This window comes from Carcharhinus amblyrhynchos, chromosome 2 (assembly GCF_965287045.1).
Source record: "Carcharhinus amblyrhynchos chromosome 2, sCarAmb.v2.hapA, whole genome shotgun sequence".
NCBI classification, from domain to species: domain Eukaryota; kingdom Metazoa; phylum Chordata; class Chondrichthyes; order Carcharhiniformes; family Carcharhinidae; genus Carcharhinus; species Carcharhinus amblyrhynchos.
In genome coordinates, this window is record NC_137325.1 from 141,259,471 (window position 1) to 141,283,639 (window position 24,169).

General features: G+C 44.8%; 2 protein-coding genes across 5 annotated transcripts in view; one reads left to right on the forward strand and one right to left on the reverse strand.

The window, feature by feature from the left end:
- The window catches only part of nktr (natural killer cell triggering receptor), a 236,414-nt gene that overhangs the window by 167,880 nt on the left and 44,365 nt on the right, over positions 1–24,169 (reverse strand). Inside the window, exon 2 of one of the 4 annotated variants that reach the window (XM_080213503.1) lies at positions 14,305–14,465. The exons of the other annotated variants lie outside the window; for them this stretch is intronic. The gene's annotated coding sequence lies outside the window, so the exon portion shown is untranslated. The remainder of the gene's footprint in view (positions 1–14,304; positions 14,466–24,169) is intronic. 4 annotated transcript variants of the gene reach the window in all.
- Positions 4,224–5,825, forward strand: LOC145361718 (5-beta-cholestane-3-alpha,7-alpha-diol 12-alpha-hydroxylase-like). The gene is given in 1 exon segment (XM_080217645.1): positions 4,224–5,825. A coding segment is annotated over 1 exon segment (1,530 nt). The 5' UTR covers positions 4,224–4,268; the 3' UTR covers positions 5,799–5,825.

Here is a 24,169-nt window from a genome sequence, read left to right on the forward strand (position 1 = left end):
CAAGGCCAAAATATCCTTGCGCAGGTGCGGCGCCCAAAACTGCACACAGTACTCCAGCTGCGGCCTCACCAATGCCCTATACAGCTGCAGCAAGACCTCCCTACTTTTATATTCAATCCCCCTCGCTATGAAGGCCAGCATCCCATTCGCCTTCCTGACCACCTGCTGCACCTGCAGGCTGGGTTTTTGCGACTCATGCACAAGGACCCCGAGGTCCCTCTGCACCGTCGCCTGCTGCAGTTTTTCAAGATAAAGGGGGGGCGGTTCAGAACGGAGTTGAGGAGGAACTTCTTCACTCAAAGGGTGGTGAATCTCTGGAATTCTCTGCCCGTTGAAGTGGTGGAGGCTGCCTCGCTAAATATTTTTAAGAAGCGGGTTGATGGGTTTTTGATAAGAGAAGGGATTAAGGGTTATGGGGAGAGGGCGGGAAAGTGGAACTGAGCCACGACAGATCAGCCATGATCTTATTGAATGGCGGGGCAGGCTCGAAGGGCCAGATGGCCTACTCCTGCTCCTATTTCTTATGTTCTTATGTTCTTAAGGTGATAAAAGCCCAATTTGCGTACATAAACAAAGGTATACGTGCCAAACTGCACAAGCAAGTAAATAAAGGTGATGCACAGTAACTCACGTAATCGCGTGAAGTACTCGGGAACAGCGCGTGAACACTCTCAGGACTGTCATTGATTGGATATCAGAGCAGAGGAATGAGCCTGATCAACTCATTCCTCAGCCTTTAAAAAGGGGGATTCCCATTGTCTCGGTGGACGCTCAACCGTGGGATAAGCGCGCATCGCCCGGTCGTTATCGGGACAACGTGTTGGTCCTTCACCGAGACTGAAATGGGCTCCCCAGTCGTTGGAAGGATGAAGGCACAGTCCTGATGGTAAATATACGTAACTCTTCTTCTTAATACCGTCTGTAAACTGTAATTGTAGCTGTTCTTCTTTTTGAGTGCTTAATACTGTATGTATAATGTAATTGTATACCATAGATAAATAAGGATAGATAAGTAAGGATAAATAAAGGTACGAAGTGTGAACCTAATCTTGTTGTATACCGAATCATTCTCTCACTCTCTTGAGTCTCCTGCAAAATTATAACTTTCGTACCATAACAGCGTGGTATTTTCTTTCGGCATAATCTTCCGTTGATTTGTCTATTTTTTGCCTCATTAAGGTTACCCTAACCCAATTTGCAGTCCCTGTCCCTAATGCTTGTTTCAGGGCCCATTTGTAATTTGCATACTTCCCATCATCATTTGTTCCTCCCTGTGTTATCCACTCTCTATCTTTCAATGCTTCAGATAACATTTCCCACGCTGGTCCCACTAACTTTCTTTTCATCAATATTCTTACATCATCCAGTGTTAAATGATATATAGTCCTTATCTTGTCCATATGCTCCCAAAAAGCTGAATTTTTATTATGTCTGTGAAGGGGACCAAGTGTGTCCATGATCATTTACTTGTCTGCGGGTGATAAAGGTACTTCCTCAGCCATAACAGAAGCTCTCTCTCTATCCCCACTCGTTCGATCCACCTTTGTACGAAAAGGGGCTACAGACATTGTTTAGTTTGTGGTTGTTTTGTTCTACTGCCACTAGATGGACCTCTTTCCCCATAAGAAGTCTCACGATCCCAGGTTAAAGTCCAACAGGTTTATTTGGAATCACGAGCTGTTGGAGCAGTGCTCCTTCATCAGGTGAGGAAGTTCCTCATTCAGCCCATGCAGACGTGGCAAGAATGTGCAAACTCCACACAGACAGTGACTGAAGCTGAGAACCGGACCCAGATCCATGGAAGTGTGAGGCAGCAGTGCTAACCACTTTGCCATCGTGCCACCTGCAGCTCACATCCATCCTGTATTCCAGCAGCCTGCCTATGCCCCTTTAGATTTATCACCGTCCTCCTTACTGTTCACAATAATTCCAAGTTCTGTGCAATCTGCAAATTTTGACATTGCGCCCTGTGCACCCAAGTCTAGGTCTTGAATATATATCAAGAAGAGCAGTAGCCCTAGTACCAACCCTGAGAACCTCTCTATACATATCAATGGTGGACAACCGATGGTCACATGCAACCCACTCACTAGCCTAAGTTGTGTATCACTGCTATATATCTTCCTCCAATCGACCAAACAACTGTCCACCGATATTCTCTGGTTTCCTGTCAGTCGAGCAAATTCGCATCTGTGCTGCCATTGTCCTTTTATTTCACGGGCCTAGATTTTGCTGGCATGCCTATTCTGTGGTACCCTCTCAAACACCCTGAGGAAGCCCATAAACATTGCCCTGGCCTCATCAATCTTCTGCTTATCAATAAACTCAATCGAGTTTGGTAAGCACAATTTGCCTCAACAAACCTTTCCTAAATCAAACTGCAAACTTCCCAAGTGGCTGTTCATCTCCCAGGTTAAACTGACTGGCCTGTAGCTTTGTAAAGCGAAGTAAAATTTGTTTATTAGTCACAAGTAAGTGTACATTAACACTGCTATGAGGTTACCCCTAGTCGCCACATTCCGGCGCATGTTCGGGGACACTGAAGGAGAATTTAGCTGTTGAACTCTCACAATTACACCCACATGGAGAAACCATATACAGCACCAACCAGTGGCCAGTTAATCACAGTGTGACCTAATGTAACAGGTACGTTCACATGCAACTGCAGACAAAGGAATTAATGACAGAAAAATAGGCAGGTACAACAAAAATATGACAAAGCAATTGAAGGATAAACCTAAAAACTACAGGCCAATCAGTTTAGGCTAATGCACCTAACCAACATGTCTTTCAGACTGTGGGAGGAAACCAGAACATCTGGAAGAAACCCACACAGACACGGGGAGAATGTGCAAACTCCACACTGACAGTGACCCAACCCAGGAGTCGAACCCCGGTCCCTAACGTTGTGAGGCAGTAGCACTAACCACTGTGCCACTGGGCAGCCCCTGAGGCCTTATAAGGTTCCAAAATGGTGCCTGTAACTTCTGATGCAAAGCACCCAAGAGGCCACGCTAGTAAATGGCTTAACACGTTCACATCTAACATACAGGCAGATCATGATCTCAGCCAAAGTGCAACGATGGTTTGTTGCCATTTTAGAGCTCGACACTTCAACTAATCTCTTAACCTACCGCAACTCAACATACATTCAGCCAAGAAATGATCAGCCTTCCCACCACCAGTGTTATTTAAATGGATCATCAGCTTTTAAAAATGTATTATTTTATGGGATAGGGATGCCGCCGTTGTACATCGCTATTTGTCCATGAACTGAGTGGCTTGCTAGGCCATTTCAGAGGGCATTTTAAGATTCAGCCACATTGCTACATGGGTCTGGAGTCACATGCAGGCCAGACCAGGTCAGGAAGGCAGATCTCCTAAAGGACATTAGTGAACCAGATGGGTTTTTCTGACAATGATCATCAATAGACATTTAATTCCAAATATTAATTGAATTCAAATTTTACCATCTGGTGGGATTCAAACCCAGGTGCCCAGAACATGCATGGGTTAGGTTGACTGGCCATACTAAATTGCCACATAGAGTCAGGGAGACTAGGTAGGGTTATGAGGGCAGGGCCTGGATGGGATTGTGGTTGGTGCAGACTCGATGGGCCAACTGGCCTCCTTCTGCACTGTAGGGATTCAATGATAAATGCCTCCTTAATTTAGGTGGCAGTTTTGTTTGATTCCGGTTCTATGAAGTGCCTTGGGATACTTTACTCCAGCAAAGGTTCTATATTTACATAGAAGGAAACTGGCATGCCCCCAGAATCATGATGGAAAAATTCCAGCCATAGAGTCATACACAGTAGAAATGGCCTTTTAGCCCACCAAGTCTGCACCGACAGTAATTGCCACAAAAGTTGCTGCAATTCACATTTTCCAGCCCTTGTCCCGTATCCTTAAATGTTCTGATGTTCCAAGTGCTCACCCAAATATTTACTAAAGGTTTCCAATTTTACTTCCTCTCTGGTCCACCACAGCACTGAGAGCCTGCATCTGAAAATTTCAGACCACTGTCACTATTCCCAAGCTGGCAATGTGCCAAACAAGAGTTCTGGAAGATGATAGAAATCCATTGTGAAATACAAGATAGCTATTGAATACATCTGCTATGGCTTTTAGTGCAATGAGTCATGAGCTAAAAACTCCTCCCTCTTAAAGTGTGACAAAAGGGGAATTTCAGTTTAGGCTGGGAGAGGCAGTGAGGGTTTGATGCTAAGCAGCAAAGCGACTGGAAGGCAGCAAGCAGCAGTGGCGAAATGTCTTACTGGCTACCCATTCTCCTGACCCTAGCCGTCCTCCTGCTCAGCCTGCTCTACCGTCTGGGCATTTTCAGGCGCCGGCGCCCCGGTGAGCCTCCACTAGACTCCGGCTACCTGCCCTGGCTGGGGCACGTCCTGCCCTTCCGCAGGAACACGGCGCAGTTTCTGCAGCAGATGTGGAAGAAGCACGGGGATATTTTCACCCTGCAACTGGGAGGCTACTACATCACTTTCCTGATGGACCCGCTGTCCTATGACACGGTGACAAAGGCACCCAAAACCAAGCTGGACTTTGAGAAATTTGCAGGGGAGCTGGTGGCCAGGGTGTTCGGGTACCATGTACAACCTAAGGACCACTACCTGCTGAAGGCTGCCAGCAACAAGCACCTGATGGGGGATGGGCTGGTGGAGCTGACCCAAGTCATGATGGGCAACCTGCAGAAGCTGATGCTCCAGGGGACAGCCTAGGCCTCCCAGTGGAAGGAGGACAGTCTTTTCCACTTCTGTTACAACGTGTTGTTCAGGGCTAGCTACCTCTCCCTCTTTGGGAACACGCCAGCCACTGGGACTGATCAGCAGGAAGAGGCTCAGCAGCACGACTGCCAACACTCCGACTACATCTTCAATCATTTCAGAAAGTACGACCGCCTCTTCCCCAACCTGTCATTTGACGTCCTGCCGCCCAAGAAGAAGCTGGAGGCCGAGAGGCTCAAGAGAATGTTCTGGGAGATTTTCTCCATCCAGAAAACGGCCACCCGGGACAACATCAGCAGGTGGGTCTCCGAGCGCCTGCGCCAGATGATGGAGCAAGGGGTGAGCGCGAACATGCAGAGCCGTTACATGTTTTTGCTGCTCTGGGCATCACAAGGCAACACCGGCCCCTCGGCATTCTGGCTCCTGCTGTACCTGATCCACACCCCCAAGGCCCTGGAAGCGGTACAGGCTGAGGTGGACCAGATCCTACGTGAGACAGGCCAGAAAGCCAAGGCGGGGTCCCCACCCATCAACCTGACCCGGGACATGCTGCTGAGGACCCCGGTGCTGGACAGTGCGGTGGACGAGAGCCTCCGTCTATCCGCCGCCCCCATGCTGGTCCGAGCCGTGATGGAGGACATCAGCCTCCAGCTGGCCGACGGCAGCCGGTACTGGCTGAGGAAGGGCGACCGGGTGGCGCTCTTCCCTTATCTGTCGTCACACATGGACCCGGAGATCCACCCAGAGCCGCACACCTTCCGCTTCGACCGCTTCCTCCAGCCAGACAGCAACAGCAGGAAAACGGAGTTCTACAAGGGTGGCAAGAAGCTGAAATACTACCACGTGCCCTGGGGGTTGGGGATCAACATGTGCCCTGGCCGCTTCTTTGCCACCAATGAGATCAAGCAGTTTGTCTTCCTCATGCTCAGCTACTTTGAGTTTGAGCTGGTGAATCCTCAGGAAGAGATCCCCCCCTTAGACTGCAGCCGCTGGGGTTTTGGGATCATGCAACCCAGTCACGATGTACAGTTCAGATACTGTCTGAGGTTTTAATGCTGTGCGTGCCTGTGCGTGTATGTGTGGGTGGTGGTGGCAGGCAGGGAGTGGGTTGGGGGGGGGGGGGGGTGGTGTCCGCTACTGCTATTGCCTTTTTGCAACCCCCCGCCCCCCGCCCACACACACGCACGCACACGCACCTTTCAGCAAATTGAAGCTTTATGCGCAAATGCCCTAACCATCTAATCGACCACTCTGACAAACCTCCTGGCCATTCAATGTGTAAGTTTGTGTGGGATTTTGCTGTGCATAAATTGTCCACTAATCAAATCGGGATGCTTGCAAAAGGGAAAAAAGTGCTTCAATAGCTGTTAACTGCTTTGGGATGCCGAGGTCTTGAAATCTGTTTATGTGACTGTTCTTTCAGAGAAGCCTGTAGGATTCATTGAGCCAAATAGGTTCCTCCTGCGCTGTAAAGCTGTTGTGATTCTGTGAAGTTCTTTCTGCAGAGTTATTAGTGTGGAACTACAGAACTATGTGACTTGGCTGCCTTCACCCTTTGTTGCCCCTCGTCCCCTGATCATAATCTTACATACCCTTCCCCCTCCACCACTCCGCCCCCCGCCCCCCCCCCCCCCCACAACCCATCGCCCATCCACCAACACTCTGCCACCATTGCCCTATTTACCCTCCAGCCTCTTCACACCGACTGCTGTCCAGATTCAATGGGCAGGTGCTGGAAGCGCTCCGGGTTGGTTTGAAGTCTCATCTGAAAGACGGCACCGTCGATGGTGCAGCACCCCCTCAGTGCCGCATCTGGATCGACAGCCAAGGCTGTTTTGGGCTCAGGTGTCTGGAGAATAACCAATTTTGCAACTTGCTGAAATGCATGTGAGTATGCTGCATGCTGAGCCATTGCTATCATGTTGTGGTGGCTCACCGTCATGGAAAATTGTGCTTTCAAGGACTCCCGGAGCACTTTCACTGCCAATGGAGAACTTTGGGAATGTAGCCTTTGTTAAAATGTAGATACAGCTGCAGAGAAGAATTATTCTGTTGATGTTTACTCAAACAGAAGTAATAAATCACTATTTCTCCTTTGACAAAAAATGGCGTGATCTTCTCTTTTATTCCTACCTTGAGGAAATAGCAATTTTAAATATGACCATTGATTCAAAGGAGAATTTCAGAACTATACTCACCACAGGAAGAACTGAAATGGTGCGCAAACTGAGCACAATTTGGTATTAATGTCACTGAAACATATTGGGCAATTTCCAGCTAAGCTTTAGTTTGGTATCAGCCACTTGAATTGGCGCTCTGTACTCTCACATTCCTTTTTCTTTCAAATTCACCCTCCCTCCGTTTATTCCGACAGCTTTACCCTCCCCTCTGAGTTAAGCTGTGCTCCTCCGGTACTGAGATTTTCCCCCATCTCCAGTTGTTTTAGGTGTGGCTCAATGATTAGATTTGATTTCGTTTCATTTCATTTGATTTATTAATGTCACATGTATTAACATAGTGAAAAGTATTGTTTCTTGTGCACTATACAGACAAAGCATACTGTTCATAGAGAAGGAATCAAGAATATGCAGAACGTAGTGTTACAGTCATAGCTAGGGTGTAGAGAAAGATCAACGTAATGCAAGGTAGGTCCATTCAAAAGCCCAGTGGCATCAGGAAAGAAGCTGTTCTTGAGTCGGTTGGTACGACTCAAGAACAGCTTCAGGAGCCGGGTTCCATTTCCCATTTGGTCACTGACTGTTCAGAGTCTGCACATTCTCCTTATGTCTGCGTGGGTTTCCTCCAGGTGCTCTGGTTTCCTCCCACAGTCCGAAAGATGTACTGGTTAGGCATATTGAACAGGCACCGGAGTGTGGCGACTAGGGGAATTTCACAGTAAGTTCATTGCACTAAGTCTTACTTGTGACTAATAAATAAACTTTAATTTTGTTTTACTTTGGCAGCTGTGTCTTCAGCGGCCAAGGACCTGAACTCTGGAACCTCTTCCCTAATCTCTCCCATCTCTAACCTCCTTCAAGACAGTGTTTAAAACCTTCACTTATCTTGATAATTCCTTACATGACTTACTGAAGCACCCGAAGATGTTTCACTACATTTAGAGATGGTACACAAACAGAAATTGTCGTATCATTTGTTCTCATTAGCAATCACTTTTGTATTTAACAAATGGCTGTATACATTTACAGTGTTCCAGCCACCGTTTTAGGAGCATACTTTGGGTTTTTTTTTCTAAGTCAGGGAGACAGGCTGACACCTGTTGCAGTTAGTTATTTTGATCAGATGGAAGATGAGAAATTTGCTGATGACACCAAGATTGGGGGAAAGGCAAATTGTGCGGAGGGTGTGGAGAGTCTGCAGAAGGATCTAGATAGGCTGGGCGAATGGGCCAGGAAATGGCAAATGGAATTTAATGTTGGCAAGTGTGAGGTGGTCCACTTTGGTAGGAAGAATGGTAGGAAGGACTATTACTTACGTGGCGAAAAACTGCAGCAGGCGACGGTGCAGAGGGACCTCGGGGTCCTTGTGCATGAGTCGCAAAAACCCAGCTTGCAGGTGCAGCAGGTGGTCAGGAAGGCGAATGGGATGCTGGCCTTCATAGCGAGGGGGATTGAATATAAAAGTAGGGAGGTCTTGCTGCAGCTGTATAGGGCATTGGTGAGGCCGCAGCTGGAGTACTGTGTGCAGTTTTGGGCGCCGCACCTGCGCAAGGATATTTTGGCCCTGGAGGGAGTGCAGAGGAGGTTTACTAGGCTGATACCGGAGTTGAGGGGATTGAGCTATGAGGAGAGGCTGAATAAACTAGGCTTGTACTCGTTAGAGTTTAGAAGAATGAGGGGAGATCTCATTGAGACGTATAAGATGATGAATGGGATGGACAGGATAGAGGTGGAGAGACTCTTCCCGCTCAAAAAAGACAGTAGGACTAGGGGGCACAGCCTCAAGATAAAGGGGAGGCGGTTTAGAACGGAGTTGAGGAGGAACTTCTTCACTCAAAGGGTGGTGAATCTCTGGAATTCTCTGCCCGTTGAAGTGGTGGAGGCTGCCTCGCTAAATATTTTTAAGAAGCGGGTTGATGGGTTCTTGATAAGAGAGGGGATTAAGGGTTATGGGGAGAGGGCGGGAAAGTGGAACTGAGCCACAACAGATCAGCCATGATCTTATTGAATGGCGGGGCAGGCTCGAAGGGCTGGATGGCCTACTCCTGCTCCTATTTCTTATGTTCTTATGTTCTTAAAATAAATCTTGCTTTAAACACAAGAATTCACGATCATTTATTGTTTGTGTTATAATGAAGAACTTCAGAGCTGAACAGCCACTATAAAATATGTGTTATGGCATGCTGATACTTGGTTAGTCTTATGTAACATTTTTGTTTGGCATTTCTCACTTGAACAACTGGACCTGCGGTCAGATAGTAAGAAAACCTGTCATGCAACACAGTGCTCAGCTACGAGGCTGATATTGGCAGGCATTATAACCCAATTGCTAATAGTGTTGGTAGTTATTATGGTGAATACACAACTAAGGTCATATTTGATTTGATTTCTTGTCACATGTATTGGTATACAGTGAAAAGTATTGCTTCTTGCGTGCTATATTGACAAAGCATACTGTACATAGAATACATAAGGCAGAAGAAAAGGAGAGAGTGGAGAATATAGTGTTGCAGCCATAGCTAGAGTGTAGAGAAAGATCAACTTAATAAAGTTTGATGACAACAGGGAAGAAGCTGTTCTTGAGTTAGTTGATATGTGACCTCAGATTTTTGTATAATTTTCCCAATGAAAGAAGATTGAAAAGAGTATGACTGAGGTGCGTGGGGTCCTTGATTATGCTGGCTGCTTTATTAGCAGTTAATATTGAGGATGTGTAATCTGAGGGGAGAGCAGCCTATGGCCATCATAGACAGCGGTGACTTTATCATAGAATCGTAGAATTTCTACAGTGCAGAAGAAGGTCATTTTGCCCATCTGACAGGGAGTCACTCACTCACCCACTCTATCCCCATGACCCCGCACATTTCCCCGTGCTAATCCACAAAACCTAGACAACATTACCTTTATCTAGTAATATTGATGAAGCAGTTATCCATAAAGATATACATGTATAAATAAGTAAGCTAAGCAGCGAAATATTGAGCACTCAGAATAATTCAGATTGGAACAGCAAAGCTTTAAATCACAAGCTTTTTATCACAGCAGGGACGGTGTATAGGTGGCAGATTGCGGCTGGGAATATGAAAAAGCAGAATACTGCTTGAGAGCACAAATTAAATATTTGAATTATTCCTTGGGAAAGTAAATGTTTAGTGTGTGAGGATGTGGGGCCCCTCATCTCACTTTGGCAATTGGTCAAAAATGGAATGGTTGGAAAATATCAGATAGGGTTGGATACAACAGGAAATAGACTGTTTAGAAATTATACGAAGAGGACCGGATGGAATGCATCCGAGGGTTCTGAAAGAAATGGCGGAGGTGATAGTGGATGCCTTGGTGGTTATTTTCCGGATGTCGCTGGATTCCGGGGAAGTGCCGGAAGATTGGAAAACGGCTAATGTTACGCCGTTGTTTAAGAAGGGTGCCAGGCAAAAGGCGGGGAATTATAGGCCGGTTAGTTTAACGTCTGTGGTAGGTAAAATGTTAGAATCTGTCATTAAGGAGGAAATTGCGAGGCATCTTGAAGGGAATTGCTTGATAGAGCAGACGCAGCACGGTTTCATTAAAGGGAAGTCGTGTCTGACAAATTTACTGGAGTTCTATGAGGATGTGTCTAGGGCGGTGGATAGAGGAGAGCCGGTGGATGTGGTCCTTCTAGATTTTCAGAAGGCGTTTGACAAAGTACCTCACAAGAGGTTATTGCAGAAGGTCGAGGGACATGGAGTTGGGGGTAGGGTGTTAGCGTGGATAGAGGATTGGTTGTCAAATAGGAGGCAGAGAGTGGGGGTCAATGGGTGCTATTCGGATTGGCGGATGGTGACTAGTGGAGTGCCCCAGGGGTCGGTGCTGGGGCCTCAGCTTTTTACCATTTATATAGATGATCTGGAGGAGGGAACCGAGTGTAGGGTGTCGAAATTTGCTGATGACACCAAGATTGGGGGAACGGCAAATTGTGCGGAGGGTGTGGTGAGTCTGCAGAAGGATCTAGATAGGCTGGGCGAATGGGCCAGGAAATGGCAAATGGAATTTAATGTTGGCAAGTGTGAGGTGGTCCACTTTGGTAGGAAGAATGGTAGGAAGGACTATTACTTACGGGGCGAAAAACTGCAGCAGGCGACGGTGCAGAGGGACCTCAGGGTCCTTGTGCATGAGTCGCAAAAACCCAGCTTGCAGGTGCAGCAGGTGGTCAGGAAGGCAAATGGGATGCTGGCCTTCATAGCGAGGGGGATTGAATATAAAAGTAGGAGGTCTTGCTGCAGCTGTATAGGGCATTGGTGAGGCCGCAGCTGGAGTACTGTGTGCAGTTTTGGGCGCCGCACCTGCGCAAAGATATTTTGGCCTTGGAGGGAGTGCAGAGGAGGTTTACTAGGCTGATACCGGAGTTGAGGGGGTTGAGCTATGAGGAGAGGCTGAATAAACTGGGCTTGTACTCGTTAAGAGTTTAGAAGAATGAGGGGAGATCTCATTGAGACGTATAAGATGATGAATGGGATGGATAGGATAGAGGTGGAGAGACTCTTCCCGCTCAAAAAAGACAGTAGGACTCGGGGGCACAGCCTCAAGATAAAAGGGGGGCGGTTTAGAACGGAGTTGAGGAGGAACTTCTTCACTCAAAGGGTGGTGAATCTCTGGAATTCTCTGCCCGTTGAAGTGGTGGAGGCTGCCTCGCTAAATATTTTTAAGACGCGGGTTGATGGGTTTTTGATAAGAGAGGGGATTAAGGGTTATGGGGAGAAAGCGGGAAAGTGGAACTGAGCAGCGACAGATCAGCCATGATCTTATTGAATGGCGGGGCAGGCTCGAAGGGCTAGATGGCCTACTCCTGCTCCTATTTCTTATGTTATGTTCCCATCTGGTTCATCATTGTCCTTTAGGAAAGAAAATTTGTCATCCTTATTTGGCCTACATTTGTGATGCCTTCCAAGGACAACTAGGGATGAGCAATAAATGCTAGCCAGCCAGCAACACCCACGTCCCATGAATGAATAAAGAAGAATTCCAGATCCTAACCACTCGCTGCATAATTAAGTTTTTTCTCACGTTACCTCTGGTTCTTCTGTCAATCACCTTAAAACTGTACCTGCTTATTCTTAACCCTTCTGGTAATGGGAGCGGTTTCTCCCTCTGCGGTCCAGACCCAAGATTTTGAAGCACTATCAAATCTCCTCTCGACCTCAACTTCTGAGGAGCACAATCCTAGGTTTTCTAAAGTCCCTCTTCCCTGAGCCGAATGTCATTATTTTCTCTGCATTGTTTCACATCCTTCCTAAAGTTTGGTGCTCAGAATTGGGTACAATACTCCAGCTGAGGCCTAACCCATGCTTTATAAAGGTTCATTCATCATAACTTCCTTGCTTTTGCACTCAATGCCTCTCAAAGCAGCCTACAATCCTGTGTACTTTTAAAACCGCTTTCTCAACCTTCCCGGTCTCCCATAATATGCACATGAATGCCCAGGTCTCCCAGTTTCAGCATTCCCTTATAATTGTAATATTTAATTTATATTGCCTCTCCTCATATGCCCTAGCTGCATTTTTCAGCACTGGTTAATCTGCCACGTGGTCACCCATTGCATCAACCTTGAAAAACATTAATCCCCTCAAGTTCTTCACAGAATCCTCAGTACAGGAGGCGGCTATCTGGCCCATCGAGCCTGCACCACAGTAATACCTAAGCCCTATTCTTGTAACCCTCATTTATCCTGCTAATCCCCCATTGGGCATCAATCAACCTAACCCACACATCTTTGGACTGTGGGAGAAAACCACAGTATCCAGAAGAAACCCATGCAGACACAGGGAGAATGTGCAAACTCCACACAGGCAGTGACCTGAGGCCAGAATTGAACCCAGGTCCCTGGTGCTGTGAGGCAACAGTGCCAACCACGCTGCCCGTATTTTCAAGTTCTGTTTCATATGCAAATTTTGAAAACATGCCCTATACACCAAGTCCGAATCATTTAATAGTCAACAAGCAGTAGTCCTAAAACCGATCAATGGGTCCAGCGTACTCATTTCTCCAGTCCAACAAACTGTTTACCAGTATTGTTTCCTGCCACTCAGCCAGCTTTGTATCCACTTGCCTGTTAATTCCATGAGCTTTTCCTTTGTTGGCAAGTCAATTATGTGGCACTTTATGTGGAGCTTAACCTTGCAGCCTGTCCTGCAACATACACAATTCTCCAGTCAGCTGAGGCTACCCTCAAATCCAAGCAGGGCTGCAAAATTATGGCCAGTATCTCTGCAATTTCCATCTTTACTTCCCTCAGCATCTTCAGATGCATCCTATCTGACTCTGGTGACCCATTAACTTTATGTACAGATAGTCTCATGCTTCCTCTGTCAATTTTCAACCCATCCAATATCTCAACTACCTTCTCACGCGGTGGGAATCCAGCAGTATCTTCACCTTTGCAAAGACAGATGCAAAATACTAACCTAGTACATAAGCCAAGCCTTTTTCCTTCCTAACGTAGATAGATCCACTTTCTATCCCTAATTGGTTCCAGCCCTCCTCTTTATGTCGTTTTACTATAGTTTTGATTCTGAGACACTTCTGGATTCTGTTTTGATTTTTGTTTCCCATTCTGATTTTATCACTTCCCCTCTGTTCAGTCCAGTCCCCCTCCCCCTTTCATCGCACCTCTTTCATCATCCAGGAAGTCCTGACGTTGGTTGCCCGAGTTTGCCCCCTTGTAGGGATGTACCTCAACTGTGCCCAAAGCTTCTCCTCTTTAAAGGCAGCCCGTTATTTCATTGCAGTTTTACCTGTGAATCTTTCATTTCAACGTATCTGGGGCAGGTCAGCTCTCAAGATACTGAAATTGGCTTTCCTCCAATTAAGTGTTTTGACTCCAAAGCCGGATTTAACTTGCAACATCAATCTTCTAAAACGTTGGCTGCATATTCATCTTACATTGGATCAAGGTTGGAAATGAAAAGAGTTTTTGATTATATTTAGAATCACCTTGCCCAGAAAATTTAACCAAAAATTGATCAGGATTTCCCCTTTTGACACGTGGAAGGATGTGAGATTTAAGGGTATAGATCAAATAGAAATAAAAATTCACAACATAAACTAAACTAATGATGCCCATGCTTCAAAAAAGAAATCCATTACCCCTTTCATTTCATTTTGAGAGAGAACTGGTCGAAGAAAAGAGATTGCTCGGATTCCCAACTCCAAGACAACACATCAGCATAGATAGACAGATGGTGTGTTTGCCCAGAGGGTAACAAGATATTAAAATGCCACCGCACACCAGTAATAATTAAAAATACTGCACTCAACAGTTAGCGAAACCAGTCACATCTTTCCCAGCCTTTAAAAGTTAGCATCTTATGACTGATAGTCTCCAGATGAAAAGAATTTAAAAGTCTAACCTTAACGCTACTTTCCAGAGTGCATTGTGTGCAGCATACTTCAGGAATTTATTATTGAGCAAGTCTGCGGTGATCAGTGTGTCCTTTGAATATCCTTACTCCTTCATGATCTCAAGGCAGGGAGCAGGGATTTTAAACGTGCCTTTTAGATTTCAAATGCTCTGAAACAAAATAGAATAAAACTGCTATTTTTGTGGGGCTAATTTTTCAACTAATTACTATCGAATTTTAATTTGACTGTGAAGTCTAGCAAGTTTCAGGGCTATTGTATTACATTTTCACCAATGTGTCACTTACTCAAAATTAGTGTAAGGTTACAGACATTGGAGAAATGGGTTATTTTATCAAAGCAACGTGAGCATCTTTCCCATATAACAGATCTAGTGAAGTACATCAACATACATTTACATTATTAATGTTAAATCAACAGCAAATCTCTGGTCGACTGATCAGTACGGTTTTATAAAGTTGAGTTCTCAGAAGATGACTATGCTATGAAGGAAACCATTTCTCATTTTGATAACCATTTTAAAAAGACAATGTTACATTATGTTGAATAGTGGGGTAACACATTTTCTTCTTGGGCTGAGGGGGGGAGGACAAGGAGGACAGGAAGGTGAGGAAAAATTAATGAGGCAGAATTCCCACTCCCGATTAGGCAACCTACTTGAAAACATAAATGTCGCTGTAGGTTTTGCATGAGGACACGATTGGGCTCAATTGCAATGCCTTTTTCAATCACAGTTTCCTGGCCAGCCACTAACATACAATGACAACTTGGTGCTGGGAAACCGAGTACCAGGGCTCAACAGGCAGCTCCCCATGATGGGAGGGTAAGAAACGAGTACTCAATTTTCCAAAATGCAATTTTCTAAAAAAAGACCTCTGCTACCCTGTACAAAGCTACCCTACAGCACATCAGCAATTCACCATCTTAACCAGCACTTCAAAAGCACTTTGCACAGAATTTGAATGCTAAAAATGGCAGATCAGCATGACCAAGTAAGCCATGAATAAAACACAGTCACTATTTTGTTTTGAAAACCTTTGGAGCTTCAAAGCTAATTTAATATTTCACCCAGCTTCTCAGGGAGTTCTTTGATGAACGCTCCCAATCTTGCATATTTTGTATTGCAAGTTTAAATTCGTGCAACGTTTCCAAGTTCTGCAGGGCTGACAGTGTTTAAATATTAGATTAACATCCTAGCCATGTAATTTATATTGCAATACAGAGAAGAACTTTAAGATTCCTTGTCAGCTAGTGCATGCAGCAATACAAAAAAAACACAAGTGAAAATTTAATGCTAGAAGCTCTGTCACGATCAGCAGAACTGGAATACTGCATGCTATCAGTTAAATATTGAAAATTTGAAGGGAAGTAACACTGCCCATCTAGTACAACACAAGCAGCTGCGTATTTCCGCCCACCTATAAGCTGACCCAATTTCTTACAAAACATGCTGTGTAAAACAATGCAGTGAGCTCTCCAGCTCACAGAATCAGATTTAGAATGAAGCAGACAAAAGGTGAAAGGAAACCGGTACCACAACCACAAGGAATAATTAAATCAATTCCCTACTTTTTAAAGATAACAATGGAATAGAAAAATGTGAACGTACATGACTTCTTTTACATTGCAGTTAAAAAGACAAAAACAAAACCCTATGGTATTATTTAGAAGGACCAAGTTCTCCCAGTTTCCTGGAGAACGCGTCCCTCAATCAAAAACAGATAACCTGGTATTCATCTCAAACGAAAGCAAAACATTTTATGTGTGGAAGTTTGAAATAAAGAACATCAAATCTGGAAACACTAAGGTCGAGAAACATTTGTGGAAAGAGAAACAAATGTTTCAGGTTGACGACCATTTGCAAGAACTGGAAGAGTCAAAGGTATAGTTTTTATGTAAATGGAGTGCGGAAGGAGGAGGTGGTTGCAGGAAAATAACAAGTAGCAATATCCAAGGTGGAGGTCCCATCAAGCTCCAGGATAGAGATGGTCAGGGAGATTTTTTTGGGTGCCCAACAGGGTGGCAAGATTCCATTCTTATGTTCTGTTCAAAGTGTAAGTATATAACCCTGCTTTAGGCATTTGGAATACAGACGGCCTATATATAGTTACATTGGGGTATATATCTTTCAACACTTTCCCACTTAACCATATTGATTTCTTGATTTAATGTTGAAAGAGGAAGAAGGGTTGACCCAGACCACGAGACGACAAACTTTGGTAACATACAATTTTAATGCTGTTGCTAACCCACAACACCGAGGGTTACCGAGCTCTGAGCTGCCAGCTCTGACCTTAGTCTGTTACACACAGCAACACTGGTTGTGCTACACCTATGTCCTGACTTTGGGGCTTATTTTCAGATCATAAGTCTATTTCTATCAGATTTCCCTCTATTCTAATCAAAGGCAATTTGAGCTGTCAAGTGAAGGATATTTCAACTATGTAGCTACTCTCGGTTTAGCAGATGTCTGGAACCCTCTGAACGACACAGGTTTTCAGAACAGGCACATGTAAATACAGAATCAATGCTAGGAGGAAGTACAAAGTTAAATGTCAGAAGCAGTTAGTTGCACAATTGCAGGTGTTGTGAATAAGGAGAACAAGCTTTCTTTGCAAGCAGCTTACAATCCTTTGCAATTTCCCTTGCCTCAATCAACTGAAGGAGAAATTCTGAAATGCTTTTCCTCAGCGAAAGATCTTAAAATTATGCACAGACTTACAGCCTTGCTTTATTAATGGCTTCTGGACAGCATCTGTTCGCAAGATGCTTCCAGGAACAGAATAAAACAAAACTGAAGATATTCCCTGAACCAAATAACTTGTATCGCTGTTTTGCGTCCACAAGCCATTGAAGTAGAGTGACTGTTACTTAGTAAAACACATCTTACCAACTTATGTACAAGGGCCAACAAACACCAGTGAGAGGCAAGTCTAGTTAATTTAGATGTTTGGTAGTACAGAACTTGAGTACTGCTGGAAAAGAGACATGATGAAGCATTTTGTCTGCACTCGTCAGAACGCTTTGCAAAAATACCAATACAAGGGAAAACAATTTATACTCTAAGAGAAGAAAGTGCTGATTGCTTGGCAAGCAGAGGCATTGCCACGGAGAGTGCACCAGGTGACTGACAGTCAACTGCTAACTATTGTTTGAAAGTTAAAAACAGGCAGTTTGACCAAGTGGTCAAGGCATTGCTCTGAGGAATGAGTCAGCAAATGACTGTCACTTATTTTGTTTAGCTGAAAAAAGCACAAGTGTACATATTCTTTCAGTCTGCAAAGAACATGGCCCTGTGTATTAATTATGTAGCTTCCAATACACGCAAGGGTGCCACATTCCGAGCCCAACTGAAACTTCAGAACAAAGTGATAGATGCAGGAGTAAGCAAGCAGGTCCCTTCAAGCCTGTCCTGCCATTCAATACAATCTATGCTGGCCTCGATCCCTTTTCTGGGCCATTCCCCTCAACCCTCTATTCCTCGATCTTATCAAATATTTATCCATTACTACCTGAAGTATTTCTAACAATCCAGTCTCCATGACCTTTTTGTGCAGAGAATCCCAGAGATTCACCATCTTCTGTGAGAAGAAATTTCTACAAACCTCAATTTTAAATGATCAGCCCTTTATTTTGTAGCCATGTCCCCTTGTCCGAGACTCTCCGACTAGTGAAAACATCTCACCAGCTATCCTGTCAAGGCTTCTCAGGATCTATTTTCGTTTGAATAAGGTCACCCTTCACTCTTCGAAGCTCCAAAGAATAGAGACCCAGCTATTCTATAAGAGCTGGTCTCTCTTAATAGGATAACCCCCTCATCCCCGAAATTAGACTGGCAAATCTCCTTTGAACAACAGTACAGCACAGAAACAGGCCCTTCGGCCCACCAAGTCTGTGCCAACATGGATGTCTCTCAGATCTAATATTTTCTTGCCGCTACACACACTGCATCCCTCTATTCCCTGCCTACTCATGCATCTATCCAGATCCTCTTGAACACTGTTATAGAATCTGCTTCCACCACATCCTCTGGCAGCACGTTTCAGGCATTCACTGCTCGAGGAAAACTTGCCCCTTGCACTGCTTTTAAACATTCCCCCTCTCACTTTCAAGCTATGATGTTGATACTGAAAAAATTTTATGTATTATTTAAATCATATTGCGCCTTAATCCCAATGCAAGTGCTAGAATTTGAGTATCTGCAAAATAAAGTGGTGCTGCTTAAAATATCACAAATTGTTTCTCTTAAAAAAGCAACACATCCACTTCCGCCATGTGCTTCTGTAGAACTATTTTAACCATAGAAGCTTTCACTGGCTGGAAAGATATGAACAGCTGAACTCGCAAACCAGACACTGACACACCAAGTACATTAATTCAATAATTCATCACTTTCCAAGCACTTCAGCTCCTGAGGGCTAAGCACCTGTTTCTATGGCAATGACCTTTTCAAGTATGCTGTAAACACTCCAAAATAAGCAACTTATTGTTTCTTCAATTAAAAGAAAATGTCAATAAATTTTAAATGTCCCCAGAATTCCAAAGGAAAATAAGCTTGAGCTCTTGGCTAGAATATGACTCAAGAAAGAGGACAAAAGAGCATGATAAAAAGGAGGAAGAATGAATGTCTCCAAATGTGATAATTAGCAATTAAAATAAAAAGTTCAGTGAATAATTGTTCACTTTTTCACAACTTTCTCCAAACTTCTCTGGGGAAAAACTTTAAGCATCATTTCTCCTATTCTTCAATCCCTAATTTTTCCTCCTCTTCCTACAAAATCACTAGGAAAATGCCTGGCTTATTTGACACAAATGAAGAAAATGGGATAAGTGTCTGAAGAAGCTGCACCTCCTCCACACACATCCAAAATCTTTGTTGCACCTAGGATTGCAGTTAGTTATTGACAAATAGAATGAGCTAAGCAGGCATGACCTACCTGGCTACAACGCACAGCAGAGATATAACGAGAGTTTATAAGGAAAGCAATCCACTCGTATGGGACTTTCTGCAAGAAGCATAATCCACAGTGGTCAGAATGAATGAATTTTAAAAATGCTGCATCATCTGTACTAGTATGCAGATTCACACAAATTAGCTACGTCACCGTAAGTAGTTTCAACTATTAAATAAACCAGAGTGATGACATTTAACCTCAATTTCCCTTTTCTGAAAGTATCCTGTATTAAACAGTCAATTTGTGATATTGAGGGTAATACACAATTTTTTTTTGACTAAGATTCAGTGTCAGATCAAGCCCAAGATCAGGTACAATGTTGTTTCTTGGATGTCTCTTGTGGGGTCCATGAATTGGATTCAATCTGAATTGGTTTTTGGAGCAAGGAGATGGATTAAAGGCTTGCCCTTTCCACTCTCCCTTGATTTTGCAGCTTTCAGAATGGAATAAAATAAAAACATGCCAGAACTGTTCTTGTGTCACTTCAGAATTGCTCTTGCCATTAGTAGCAGCAGACAAGTACTGAAATTCACCGAGTGTTCTACTGCTCAGAACCTGTTCTCAGTATCTACGGATGCTTTTCCTGGTGTTGTGGTTCAAAAATGTTCACCCATGACTGCTTAGTGGTAATTAGGTTTGGTTTTTGAGATCAGATGTATCCTCCTAATGGAGGCATGTAGCTTGAGGGGCATCACTTTGCATCAAGCATGGGGCAAAAAGGCAGCCCTCCATCAACTATCGCAGCTGATGGAGGACTGAACCCACACTGTTGGCATCATTCAACACCGTATTTAGCCATCTAAGCTAACTTACCCTCACTTTGTGTAAAGTATTTGTGTGCTCTAACCAATCTCTCACCATACTACAAAAATATCTATAGAAACATTGCAGAAAGTGAAGAAAATACTAAAACAGAGTGACTAAATACTAAAACAGCATCCTTCTGATGCAGATGGAGGAGGAGAAAGTGGGTTCCCGGACATGTGTCCTTTGTTTGAACAGAGGGGAGTATGGTAGGATGAGAGAGGAATTGGCGAATGTTGATTGAGAGAGTGTGTTGGATGGTAGGTCTGCTGAGGAACAGTGGAGGATCTTTAAGGAGATCTTTCTTGGTGCTCAGCAGAACTTTATTCCGATGGTTAAAAAGGATCGTAGGAGGAGAGGTAATCAGCCGTGGATAACGAAGGAGGTGAAGGAAAGTGTTGAATTAAAAGCGGATGCGTTTAGAGTAGCTAAGAGTAGTGGGCGAGAAGAGGATTGGGAGAGGTTTAAATGTCAACAAAGAATGACAAAGAAATTGATAAAGAAGGGTAGGATAAACCATGAAGCTGGGCTAGCGCTTAATATAAAAAAGGATAGCAAGAGTTTTTATAAATACATAAAAAGGAAGAGGCTGGCTAGGGTGAACGTTGGACCCTTAGAGGATGAGAGGGGGGACTTAATGGTAGGGGATGGGGAAATGGCTGAGGCCCTGAATAACTTTTTTGTTTTGGTCTTCACGGAGGAGGACGTGAATAATTTGCCGGGTGTTAGCGATGGAAAGATGGTAGGAGTGGAGGGCCTGAATGATATTATTGTTACTAGAGAGGCGGTGCTCGACAGACTGGAGGGACTGATTGTGGACAAGTCCCCAGGACCAGATGGAATGCATCCAAGGGTTCTGAAGGAAATGGCGGAGGTGATAGTGGATGCCTTGGTGATTACTTTCCAAACGTCGCTGGATTCCGGGGAAGTGCCAGAAGATTGGAAAACGGGTAATGTTACGCCGTTGTTTAAGAAGGGTGCCAGGCAAAAGGCGGGTAATTATAGGCCGGTTAGTTTAACGTCTGTTGTAGGAAAAATGTTAGAATCCGTGACCAAGGAGAAAATAGCGAGGCATCTTGAGGAGAATTGTTTGGTAGAGCAGACGCAGCACGGTTTCGTTAAGGGGAAGTCGTGTCTGACAAATTTATTGGAGTTCTATGAGGATGTGTCTAGGGCGGTGGATAGAGGAAAGCCGGTGGATGTGGTCTGTCTTGATTTTCAGAAGGCGTTTGACAAGGTGCCTCACAAGAGGTTATTGCAGAAGGTCAGGGGGCATGGAGTTGGGGGTGGGGTGTTAGCGTGGATAGAGGATTGGTTGTCAAATAGGAGGCAGAGAGTGGGGGTCAATGGGTGCTATTCGGATTGGCGGATGGTGACTAGTGGGGTGCCCCAGGGGTCGGTGCTGGGGCCTCAGCTATTCACCATTTATATAGATGATCTGGAGGAGGAAACCGAGTGTATGGTGTCGAAATTTGCTGATGCCACCAAGATTGATGGAACGGCAAATTGCGCGGAGGGTGTGGAGAGTCTGCAGAAGGATCTAGATAGGCTCGACGAATGGGCCAGGAACTGGCAAATGGAATTTAATGTTAACAATTGCGAGGTGGTCCACTTTGGTAGGAATAATGGTAGGAAGGACTATTACTTACGTGGCGAAAAACTGCAGCATGCGACGGTGCAGAGGGACCTCGGGGTCCTTGTGCATGAGTCGCAAAAACCCAGCCTGCAGGTGGTCAGGAAGGCGAATGGGATGCTGGCCTTCATAGCGAGGGGGATTGAATATAAAAGTAGGGAGGTCTTGCTGCGGCTGTATAGGGCATTGGTGAGGCTGCAGCTGGAGTACTGTGTGCAGTTTTGGTCGCCGTACTTACGCAAGGATATTTTGGCCTTGGAGGGAGTGCAGAGGAGGTTTACTAGGCTGATGCCAGAGTTGAGGGGGTTGAACTATGAGGAGAGGCTGAATAAACTAGGCTTGTACTCGTTAGAGTTTAGAAGAATGAGGGGAGATCTCATTGAGACGTATAAGATGATGAATGGGATGGATAGGATAGAGGTGGAGAGGCTCTTCCCGCTCAGAAAGGACAGTAGGACTAGAGGGCACAGCCTCAGGATAAAGGGGGGGCGGTTTAGAACAGAGTTGAGGAGGAACTTCTCCACTCAAAGGGTGGTGAATCTCTGGAATTCTCTGCCCGTTGAAGTGGTGGAGGCTGCCTCGCTCAATATTTTTAAGATGCGGGTTGATAGGTTTTTGATAGGCAAGGGGATTAAGGGTTATGGGGAGAGGGTGGGAACGTGGAACTGAGCCATGACAGATCAGCCATGACCTTATTGAATGGTGGGGCAGGCTCGAGGGGCTAGATGGCCTACTCCTGTTCCTATTTATGTTCTTAAAAAACAGGGAAGTTTGAGGCTCTTTTCTCTAAGAAAGAGCAGAGAAGTGGCATGATCTTCAAAACCGTGAACAGGTCAGATAAGAGTGAACATAGAACACTACAGCACAAACAGGCCCTTCAGCCCACAAGTTGCACCGATCACATCTATACCTACCAAGCCATAGAACTATCTGTAACTCCCAATCCCATTAGATCCCATATACTCATCCAGAAGTCTTTTAAAAGACCCCAGCGGGTTCGCCTCTACCACCAACGGCAGCCGATTCCACACACTCACCACCGAGTGAAAAACTTATCCCGACATCTCCTCTGTACTTGCTCCCCAGCACCTTAAACCTGTGTTCTCTCGTAGCGACTATTTCAGCACTGGGAAATAGCCTCCGAGAATCCACCCTATCTATTCCTCTCAACATTTTATAAACTTCTATCAGGTCGCTTCTCAACCTTCGTCTTTCCAGGGAGAACAGCCTTAGCTCCCTCAACCTAAGGCATGCCACCCAATTCAGGCAACATCCTTGTAAATCTCCTCTGCGCCCTCTCAATAGCTTCCACATCCTTCCTGTAGCAAGGCAACCAGAACTGTGCACAGTACTCCCAAGTGGGGTCTGACAAGGGTCTTATAAAGTTGCAGCATTTGCTCCTGACTCCTAAACTCAATCCCTCGATTAATGAAGGCCAGTACACCATACACCTTCTTGACCACATCCTCCACCTGCGAGGCCGATTTAAGAGGATGAGAAAACATTTACACTTTTGAAGCAGTCTGAAACTAGGGTTCACAAATACAAGATGGTCACTATTAAAGCCATTATGGAATTCAGAAGACCTTGTAATCTTTCCTAGAGCATGGTGCCCAGTATGAGTACAATACTCTGCCTGAGGCATAAGCATGATTTATAAAGGTTTAGCATAATTTCCTTGCTTTTGCACGCTAAGCTTCTAAAGCCCAGATTCACTTCTGTGTTTTCTTTTTGAAACATAGCTTTGCCAACTTATGACTTCTACCAGTTTGTTATTTGGAGTATTGCATGCAGTTCTGGTCGCCACACTTTCAGAAGGACACGGAAACTTTGGAGAGTGCATAAAGAAGGTTCACCAGGATGTTGCTGGTCTGAAGGGTTTTGACTATGGGGAGAGGTTGAATATGTTAGGATTGTTTTCACTGGAAAGACAGGGGCTGAGAGGAGACCCGATAGAGGTCTGCAAAATTATGAGAGACATAGACAAGGTAGATAGACAGAGGCTTTTGCCTATGGTGGAAGTGTCAATAACAAGCGGGCAGTGAGGGGGGAAGTTTAAGGGAGATGTCCGGGGTAAGTTTTTCATATAGGGTGGTGGATGCCTGGAAGGCACTGTCAGAGATGGTGGTGGAAACAGGCACATTAGCAACATTTAAGAGGCATTTGCATGGATATATGGAGGAAACTTTAGTTCGGGCATCATGATCGGCACAGGCTTGGGGGAGGCCAAAGGGCCTGTTCCTGGGCTGTACTTTTCTTTGTTCTTTCACTTCATCGCGCTTCTCACATTGGGTCAGAAACAAGTCTTGTAAACATTCCTTTCAATCTCCACCTTGCAATTTTATTTGCTATTTTATCAACCACCTTTTGAGAATCTCAATACAACTACTGCATTGATGCAATCTAGTTTTTCACTTTGATTTAACACTGTTTGGCTTTAAATCAGATTAATCAATGCTTTTC